The sequence below is a fragment of the Cimex lectularius genome, unplaced genomic scaffold (genome assembly GCF_000648675.2).
Source record: "Cimex lectularius strain Harlan isolate CLEC.00 unplaced genomic scaffold, Clec_2.1 scaffold373, whole genome shotgun sequence".
Classification (NCBI taxonomy): Eukaryota; Metazoa; Arthropoda; class Insecta; order Hemiptera; family Cimicidae; genus Cimex; species Cimex lectularius.
In genome coordinates, this window is record NW_019392898.1 from 91,042 (window position 1) to 101,066 (window position 10,025).

The following is a 10,025-nucleotide window of genomic DNA, read 5'->3' on the forward strand; positions in this document are numbered from 1 at the left end:
TCTTGTAAGGCACAAAAATCCGCATGACTGGACCTAGTGACCTTGACAAGAAGTCGGCGGTAAGACCATTAGCTCCACAGCAAATATGTTAATTTGTGTTAAAAAATCTCTTTCATGTAATTTATGATAAGTTATTAAGGGAAGTAATAATGAATAATTAAACTGTTTTGCTTTTCCTCTAACTGTGATTAGTACAGTTTTAAAAAAGGAAGGTATTATGTTAAATACTACAAGTAGTTTCATAATACATTCGTAGTTTTATTTAAACAGAAAATACATCAAAATAGTGCTATATATTACATTTCCACAAAAAATATCTTCTTTTTTTCTTTTTTTTTTTTTTTGGAAGACCATAACCATAAGTTTCAAGATTTTATTTTAATTCAAGAAACATAAAAATAGGACTATTTGCATACATTTTCACAACATATTTATTTGGAAGACAAATAGTATTACAAGCTCTTCTCTTCTATTTAAACGCATGAAACGTTAAAATAGCAATAATACACTTTACACAAAAAAATATTAATCTTAATTGCTTATTTGGAAGACATTTTCTTAATATGGAAGTTTCAAGACAGATACAACTTAAAATTAGCGAGACTAGAAGTAAAATAATGAGTCCTAAACAAAGAATTTACGTTTGTGCCTCTTTATTTTAACTGTGAAAGGACGTTGTTAAGTTTGTCTAAAAATATCTCAGCATGGTGTGGTTGGAAAATCAAAGCTGGCCTCAATCTGACTGACATCTCTCCGCAACCTCCTGACTGCACACCTAAAAACCAAACGTGTATTCAAAATTTGCTTTTGTAATTAATAATTCAATTCAAAAATATACCTTGCATTTTCAAATTGGTGACAATGCTGTCTCTAAGGTTTGTGTTCTTCGCATTGAAAGCCAAGAAAGTGCCACGTCCTCTGACAGAGTTGATCAAGTCGGGATATTTTTTCTCCAAATTGTGAAGCCCACTTTTCAAAACATCTCCTGTTTCTTGAACGTTGTCGAGCAATTTGTGCTTTTTTATCACATTCAACACACCTTCGAGGATTACAAGTTTCCCAGGGTCTCCCATCCAAGTGTTGAAAATCCTGTAGGGCTTATCTACCCTGATTGAAAGTTTACAAAATTAGAAATCTATGAAATGGATTTTCAATGATGATTTGCAAATTATATAATTATTATGTACATAAAATAACTTTTTTTAAAATATTAAGTGTAAGAGACCTAATTGAGTGATTAAATAAAACCGTCAATTTCCCTTTCTCTCTTTCTCTCTTTCACACAGCAAATACAAAAAGATATACAAAGCAAGGATTTAAAGATATTCCAATTATTTTACATCATTTCATTTGTGTGGTAAAATCCTCCAAGTTGCATTTTTTTGCTGAATGTGACAATATCTGGTGGAGAAGGCAAATTGAAGTGCTCGTGGCACCACATTTTTCCGGTCGGCCCTCCTCCAGTTTGTACCTCATCAATCAAGAATGCAATCCCACGCTGAAAATGTTTGAGATGTTTAAATTTTTATAAAATCGGCAAACCGTGTTTTTTTCACATTTTTGCATATTTTCTGAAGCCCCTGGAAGAACTCCGGGGAACCTTCATTGTCACCACCTTCAGACTGAATCGGCTCAGCAATTACACCTGCAACCGGGTTTTTCTTTGCATACTTTTCTATCAATTCCTCGACCTGTTAAGAAAATTTTATACTTTTAATTGAAAATTGTAATTTCTAAATGTAAAATCTATTACACATTACCTCTGCTAAACACTTATTATCTTCAGCTGCATTTTCTTTAACATGTTCAGAAAGAGGATATTTGTACTGGGGAAAATGAGCAATAGGCCAGTCAAAAGCAGGAATGTCCAATTTATGAATAGGTTTACTATGAGTCGTTGTCAAACATCCTAAAGTCCTTCCGTGAAACGCGCCTGAAAAATTGATCAGTATAAAATTAAATTACGATTATCATTATTATTATTTTGACCACCTTTAAAAGATAATATGCTGAGGTTTGGTGAGCCTGGAGGCAAGTTGATCATGCACGATTCCATATCCAGATCGGAGATTTTTTTGTCAAAGCCCCTAATCTTTCGCATGTACCAAATGAAAATCACTTTGAAAGCATTTTCATTTGAGCATGATCCACACATCATTGTCATCACTTTATTCAAACCTGGTGGAGCCACCTTTAAAAAATAATAATAATAAAGATTAAAAAATATTTCAGAATTTTTATTTATTTATAATACTTACATTTAAAAGAACAGACTTGAGTTTATCCGGCCAGTCTCCACCTGGAAAGACACCAAGTGCCGGCCTGTTTGCTAAAGTACGCTAAAAATTCAAAATCTGTTATAATGTTTTATTTATACTGTTGTTTTATTTAAGATTTTGGAAAAAAATCTAATATAAACTAAGAAATTAGTGGAAAAAGTATACATTTTGTAGGTACGTATTAATTATTGAGATAAAAACATAGTTTCCATTTTTAAAAGCAAATTTATTATTAAATCTGATTAAGTTAACTTTTAAGTCAACACTTCTTCAGTGTAATAGCATATACCCATTGTTGGAGTATTATATATTACACAGGGCGGGCGACCAGGACCCGAGGGGTTAAAAGCCTGAGTAGGCCCGTACCCCATCCCTAGAAGGTCCGGGACCTGGTCGGCTCACGAGTCCTGTATAAACCTATTGGACCTATTCACAAACCCCAGGATTGTGGACCATTTTATCCTGGGGAGTGTTTTGGTTATGTCCTCTCCTTCGAAAGTATTAAATCTTTCCCTAGCATACCTATCGCATTCTGCGAGGTAGTGTCGGGCCGTTTCTTCTTTTGTTTCGCAGAAGCGGCAGAAGGGGTCTGGTAGAGTACCCATTATGAAGAGGTGTCTTCTCAAGGGGCAATGGCCCGTTAGGATACCTATCAGCCTCCTTATTCCCCTCCTAGAGTTAGAGAATAGCCATTTCGATTCTTTAGGTTTGATTTCCTTCAGAAACTCCTTCGATTGTCTGCATCCTGGGGACATATTCCATTCCTTTAGGAATTGTTTCATGCCCCAGCTACCTATACTCTCTTTTGCTGTGCTTAAAGAGTGGGGTAATACCGGTTGTGGTCCGACGAACTCAGTATTTGAACCTTCCTTGGCCAGGCTGTCCGCCTCCTCATTGCCATAGTGCCCCTTATGAGCAGGTATCCATACGAGGGTTACCCTATTCTCATACCTGGTGATAGTCCTATTAATGAGTTCAACGGTTTCCTCTACCAGTCTAGATGTTGATAGTTCTTTTTGTAATGATTTTAGACTGGCCTGACTGTCGGAAAAAATTTTAATATCTTTTCCCTTAATCTTGTTATCCATCAGTGTTCTACAGCAGACATTAATGGCCCAGACCTCTGCCTGAAAGACCGAGGTGTTATTACCAAGAGGATAGGAGATGCTGATCCCTAATTTAGGTATGTGTATTCCAGCACCACTTCCCTTATCCTTAATGAGTGAGCCATCGGTGTAGCAATCTAGACTACGATGGTCATCATCAGACCTATAGTTATAGTCACAGGGAGTGACTACCTGAAAGTATTTTTTCCCTAAAGGTGTTTTCACCTTTTTATCGCTTACACCCAGTAGTTGGTTGTTGACCTTACTCAATAAATGTAAAATTTTCGAGTGTCCTATATTATTTCCCTTATGGTTCCAGCTGCCTTCACTAATTAATCTATAGCAGCTGGTTAGTGCTTTAACCTTGACCTCAATGTGTAGAGGTGTGGTGTTTGTTATCACTTCCAAAGCTAGGGTTGGTGTAGTGGGAAAAGCTCCCGTCATCATCATACAACCTAGTCTTTGGAATGACCTTAGCTTGTTAATAGCCCCTTTGTTTTCTAGCCCATTCCACCAAACTAGGGCTGCAAATAGAAATCTTGGTAGTATGATCGCGGTGTATATCCATTTGGCCACCCATGGTTTAATACCCCATGTTCTACCAACGATTCTCCTACACTGCACCATGGATATAGTGCCTTTCCTATGTATGTTTTTAATGTGGCCTTTCCAATCAAGTTTCCTATCTAGCGTTATCCCTAGGAACTTGATTGTATCCTTTAATTTTAATTCAATGTGTCATTGTTGGAGTAAAAAAGTAAACAGTAAATGTGATATAAATAAATACCAAACAATAAAATCAAGTGTATATAATGGTTGAAAAAGAAAAGATAAGATAAACTGAAAACAACATGTTTAAGGATTTCCTAGTTGCATCAAGAGATGTTTTATCTTTTGAAGGACAAAATTCTAATTACATTATCAACATCACAATTTAAACATAGTAAAAATCACAGCTTGTTTCATTAAAACATTGCATGCAAGACGTCTCAAGATATAAATGTTTAGATCAGTTTATCTACTATTTATTTTTCATATCCGTTTATGTATATCTTGTTATAGTTCTGTAAACACATGCTCTATTTTTTTAGTATTTACAAAAAAATATATTGTAAATATTAAAAAAATAGAGCATGAGAGTTTACAGAACTATAACAAGACATACATAAATGGATATGAATATTTCTTTTTTTTTTTCTTTTTTAAATATCAGGAACTGGAGTTCACTGCAGCTGTAGTATACAGCTTATTTTTCTTTCTTCCTGGCTCTATTTTGGGAGCTCGCAACACACGTGTAAATTTGAGTCCCCAGTGAGCCAGTGTTCTTCCCTTATTACTATATTACTAGGCTTAACATAAGGTTAACATTGCACCAGGGAAATGAAAAGGCTAGGAATTACATCATCTGACAGTCAAGCAGCACTAAAGACTCTGGCCTCATGCGAGGTGAAGGCAAAGTGTATTTGAAACTGCATGGAGGCCCTGGCGGAAGTCAGCAACACCAATGAACTGACCCTGGCACTGGTCCCTGGGCATTTAGGGCACAGAGGCAATGAAAAGGTTGACATGTTGAGGGAGCGGACTCTGTTGGTCCAAAACCCTACTGTGGTCAAGCACCTTGCCACCAAAGAGAACCATCCTAAAATGGATCCTTAATGAATCCAAAGTTTGGTGGAATAATACCCCAGGCACGAGTCATGCAAAGAGGATCATAGAAGGGCAAAACTTACAAAGGAATTATTGGAAGGCAAGCAAACCAGGTTTCTGGTTGGACCCCTACAGGCGCTGCCACCTAAGAAGGCACATAATAGGAGCACAGATACTGCCAAAAGAGGAAGAGATTGCTGAACACGTTTTTGTAGGTTCAGATTCTTGGAACTAGGGGAGGAAACACCGAACAACCTGAAGCCGTCCAGGGAGTTATAAAAATAGAGAGGAGCACAATAGATCTACCCAGATCGAGGTGCACAAAGGCTTGTGGCCACCTGTTTTATCCCTATCCCATGCTAGTTAGCTTGGATATTACTAATAATTATCTTTTTCAGTTAATTTTTGTTTGCATTCTATCAATTATGTTAACTGCATAACAGCATTTTTATAAAACAGCTATGTTTTATTTAATAATTCATACTTCAAATTATTTGTTATTGAATTGTAATTCTAATTCAGTTATTTCTTTAACCAACTATTTATAATTTGTTATGAATCTCTATCTCCTAAGTATATTTGTTATTGTATAATTTTAATAGGCTTTGACTGTAAATAATAATAATAATTTAATTTTGGTAGTGTGATATTCTTACTGTACAAAAGACTATTGACAGTCGCGTAATACCATGTTTAACAGTTTATTCTGGTCAAAACTGTCCGTAAATTATTTTTTTTCAGATCATGCTTTACTAGTTTAAGCATCGGTCCTATAAACATTTCCTATTTCCAAAGAGGTTTATAAATTTTTGTATGTTACAAATCCAATCAATCATGACATAATCAATGCATTTTTAGTGATTCATGAAAACTGAGGTCGGTAATAAAGTCCTAAAATGAAAATTCAAGCGAAGGGAATTTCTGGTGGATATGTAAAATACTTCAGGTGAACCTGAATTCTGCAAGTAACAGTAAAATAACCTTCCAACGGCCGTCACCGTGACACCGTCGCGTCTTTGTTTTCGTGCAAATTGAAATGAAGTTCGCAGTCAGAGATGGAACGGCAGGACTTTTTAGATCAGGCGAAAAAAATAGCAGAAATTTCGGACAAAATCCGCGACGGATGGGCGCTGAAGAATGCAGGCGAAGGCCGTTGGTACTTGGAAAAACGTCAACTTCTTTTAATCGAGGGCGAGCCGATTAATTGGCTCTACAACGTTTTATTCAGCCCGAGCTTCTCGTCGCCGGTCATCTATTTCAACGCCAACGACGCACAGGGCGGCTACCTCGGCTACGAGCGGATCCTCGCGTCCTTGGAGCACGCGGCCGATTCCCTGGGAGAAAATCCACTCCAGGTCGTCAGTCAGAAGCAGCATCCCTTTCTCAGTACGCCCTTCTATCATTTCCACCCTTGCAGATCGGACCGACTTCTTGGGGACGAACCGGCGAAGAACGGCCTCTTAAGATGGCTTTCGGCCGTCGCACCCCTTGTCAAATTGAAACTTTCAAACGAATACGCGTTTCCCTTTCTATAAACCTATTTCAAAATTAAAATTTTGCTTAAATATTTTTTAAGTAAAAAATGAAAGAGTTGAGAGAAGTGAACGCCTGATCAAAACTTAATGGATTCCCGTCCAGTTTTTTAAGATTCACCAACAGATTGGTCGTCCCTGATTATCCTCCTATTCCGGCCTGTTCAGTTTCGCGAGATCTGTAAATTGGGACCGAATCGAACCAGTGACCCACTGTAAACATTTACTTTACACTTCCACACATAACTATACCTTAATGCTTAATTATTAACTAAGCAATAATTAATATACATAAAATATTAATACAATAAACAGATGTTTGTTATTTGATAAAAAAAAAGTCAACCGTTGTGCCAAGTTATTCAAATAAAGGACATTGAAAAAGTGTTTAACCCTTAATATTTTTTACTTTTTTCTCTTAGTTCAGCAAAAAAGACATTATTTTGTTTAAAAAAATTAATTTAAACAATTAAATTATTTGGTCAATCGGACGACGAAATATAATGGATTTTAAACAATTATTGAAAATTATTTTCCAAACTAACGAACTACAAAATGTCACACACAAGGTCATAAGAACCATTTGCTTCCCCTAAAACGAAAATTATATATATAAAATAATAATATAATATCGTAATCCTATCCTTAAATTGTATTTGTTACACACCTATAAAAAAAAAAAATTTGATCATGTTTTGGAGGGCAGACATTATATATAGTTAGACATGTTCAATGATGGATGTCGTACTTACGATGCTGTCGGGTTCTGCGAGGATTTTAAGTATGTCCGGGTGGTTGTATCCGACGGGCATTGAAGAAATTTGAGTGTACGAGTCCAAAAGTACGTTTCCGTCGACGTCGACCAGATAATTTCCGAGGCTTTTTTCGTAGTCTCCGAACAGTTGGACCGAGCCGGCTTGCTGGGTAAATGTCCGAGTTTTGTCACAAATTCAAAGATCTAAAACGGATTCTGTCTCTCACCTGTATGCTGTTCATGTCTGCCATCAATTTCTGCGATTTGGGACCCGGAATCGTTTTGGTATTGACCGAGGGCGAGCTCGGCTCCCCTGGTACAAGTTGGCTTAAAAATCTGCCTACAATTTTAATTGAATATACAGAAAATTCCGTTTTGATTGTTAAAAGGAATGTCGCTTACATTGCTTTCTTAGCTGGGATGTCAAAAGAGTCGTGCTGGACAGAGCTTTCTGCAAAACCATCTTCTCGAATTGCTTATTTCCAAACGTTCTGCGTATTTCCAGAAGTGAGTCCTCTGCTACGGAGTCAATTTAACTTTTTAAATGGAAATGCCCTTGTGGGCATATTATAAAAGCCACGCCTCTTACCGTACGGAAGAGGACTGGGATGGGATCGATAACCGGGGCACTGATTCGTTCTCTGCACTTAATGTTTTAGAAATCTTTTGAACACGGAGACGGCGATAACTGGTTTTGATTCATGAAATTGCCCTTGAGCAATTGCGTGTAGTTTTTTTAAAATTCCGCTTCTACTGCGTCCACCAGTCAGTCGCACACGTTCGCTTTTTCCGAATGTATTATTGAGATAAAGGGGTGACCTCGCTGTTCTACACTCTTAGTATAATTCGAACCCCGTACTTCCACTTGGCCGAGTTGCAGATTCTTAGTATAATAAAATGTATTATGTATACTTCATAGAAAAGTGAAACTGATAGCTTAGAAACCGGGTCGGCTTGGTCGTCTCGTCAGGTACGAAAGGAGGATGGTAATTTAAAAAACCGGTGCCTGGCCTATAAAAAAAACAAAACACTTATTCTAAACACAAACATGTTTACATAGAGATGTGTACAGAATAGAGATCCTGTAAACGAAAATCAGTTCAAAAGGGGCGATTATTTTGTTTTAAACTAATTTCTTGATTTTATTTTTGCAAGAAGATGTAGATTAAATATTTTTAGTTTAGAAATTTTGCCTTAGTTTTGACCTTTTTTCCATAGTTTAGGCTTTTTGCCTTAGTTTAAACTTTTTTTACTTACTTTTGTCTGTTTTTGTCTTAGTTTACACATTTTTTTGCCATAGTTTAGGCTTTTTGCCTTAGTTTAAACTTTTTTTACTTACTTTAGGCTATTTTTGCCTTGGTTTAAACTTTTTTTACTTGCTTTAGGCTGTTTTTGCCTTAGTTTAGACTTTTTTTTGCTATAGTTTAGGCTTTTTTGCCTTAGTTTAAACATTTTTTGCCATAGTTTAGGCTTTTTCGCCTTAGTCTAGACGTGTTTGCCTTAGTAACATTTTTGTCTAAATTTAGACTCTTTTTTGTTTCATTAGTTTAGAGTTTTTTGCTTTAGTCTGAACGATTTTGCCTTCTTAGTTATATTTTTGCCTCAGTTTAGACTTTTTTGTTTCATTATTTTATCGTTTTTTGCCTTAGTTTAGCTTTTGTTGCCTTAGTTACATTTTTGCCTTGTTTTGGACATTTTTGACTTAGTTAAGACTTTTTTTTACAAAATACACGATAATTTCTTTAAAACGAATTATCAACCATGAAAATCGGCCTTCTAGTCAAAACCAATTTTTGACCTTTCCGACCCATTTTGCTTAAATAATGTTTGTTAAAATATGCAAAAACTAGTATTTTGTTGACCTCTCTTTTTTAATTACACCAAATTAGAATATTCTGAATCGTTGAACATTTTTGTTTTTATGTTAACTAACAATGAAATTAATATACCAAAATAATAAGTGTTTAATCTCTAAATAACGATGTATAATTATTTAATTTAATTTATACTTATAATTTTTACATATTAATATTTTGATTTATACAATATAAATAAGTGTGGTGTTTATTGACCATTAGTTAATGATTATTTGGAGATCGTGCGATGCGGTCTGGTGTGACATAGGTTTTAGAAAAACATTTTCTTTAACGTGGCAACATTTCTTTCTTTATTGATATCATCTTCAGGGCCTGGGATGATACAATAGATATTGTTTAACTTTTACAAATACATGTAGGATGTGAAAAAAAAAGAATTCGTACAATGCTAGAAATTTTAGATTCGATCAAAGTATTTGTACTCACTCAAAGTGTTTGTTTTCTGTGTAGATGTGTCATTCTTGTGTGTTGTGACAACACATCTACATCACATCTACACAGAAAACAAACACTGAGCGAGTACAAATACTTTGATTGAATCTAAAATTTCTAGCATCGTATAAATTCATATTTTCTATCTTTTATTATCTTTTTATAAAGATGTAACAACATACTTTCTTTCTTTACGAATCTCGTTATTGGATTGTTCGTGAGGGTTGGGCAGTTTTTTGGTGTATTTCGTGTGATCTACGGCGTAATGAACCTATACCGTTGAATCTATACGTGTATGTAATGCAGTCCTTACCGATCATTTTGGTCTGCCTATTGTAATGAAATTCATGTAGTGGAATTTGTAAGAAATAGACTATTATTCAGCGTACCTTTCCCTG

The 10,025-nt window shown here is 35.6% G+C and overlaps 2 protein-coding genes across 3 annotated transcripts; one reads left to right on the forward strand and one right to left on the reverse strand.

The window, feature by feature from the left end:
* Positions 1-636: 636 nt before the first annotated feature.
* Positions 637-8,307, reverse strand: LOC106664342 (4-aminobutyrate aminotransferase, mitochondrial). Of its 2 annotated transcripts, XM_014390009.2 has the most exons (11): positions 7,908-8,307; positions 7,721-7,837; positions 7,546-7,658; positions 7,317-7,484; positions 2,259-2,339; positions 1,993-2,191; positions 1,761-1,933; positions 1,557-1,691; positions 1,341-1,498; positions 839-1,107; positions 637-775 (listed from the first exon to the last, which is right to left on the reverse strand). In XM_014390009.2, exons 2-11 carry the CDS (start codon positions 7,779-7,781, stop codon positions 654-656), a joined length of 1,479 nt encoding a protein of 492 aa, XP_014245495.1. In that variant the 5' UTR covers positions 7,782-7,837; positions 7,908-8,307; the 3' UTR covers positions 637-653. The 2 variants fall into 2 exon arrangements, with proteins under 2 accessions (XP_014245495.1, XP_014245494.1); XM_014390008.2 differs by having other exon boundaries at positions 7,721-8,307.
* On the forward strand, positions 5,663-6,963 carry LOC106664343 (ubiquitin-like-conjugating enzyme ATG10). Its single transcript, XM_014390010.2, has one exon. It carries the CDS (start codon positions 6,088-6,090, stop codon positions 6,565-6,567), a length of 480 nt encoding a protein of 159 aa, XP_014245496.1. The 5' UTR covers positions 5,663-6,087; the 3' UTR covers positions 6,568-6,963.
* Positions 8,308-10,025: the final 1,718 nt, after the last annotated feature.

What these genes read in the sequence shown, in the direction of transcription:
- LOC106664343 (XM_014390010.2), top strand. Translation starts at nt 6,088, where the DNA reads ATGGAACGGCAGGACTTTTTAGATCAGGCGAAAAAAATAGCAGAAATT.
- LOC106664342 (XM_014390009.2), bottom strand. Translation starts at nt 7,781, where the DNA reads ATGGTTTTGCAGAAAGCTCTGTCCAGCACGACTCTTTTGACATCCCAG. An exon ending in ATAATAAGTGTTTAGCAGAG is followed by an intron (nt 1,692 to 1,760) that starts GTAATGTGTAAT and finishes TTTTCTTAACAG; the next exon opens with GTCGAGGAATTGATAGAAAA. An exon ending in TACCACACAAATGAAATGAT is followed by an intron (nt 1,108 to 1,340) that starts GTAAAATAATTG and finishes ACTTTCAATCAG; the next exon opens with GGTAGATAAGCCCTACAGGA.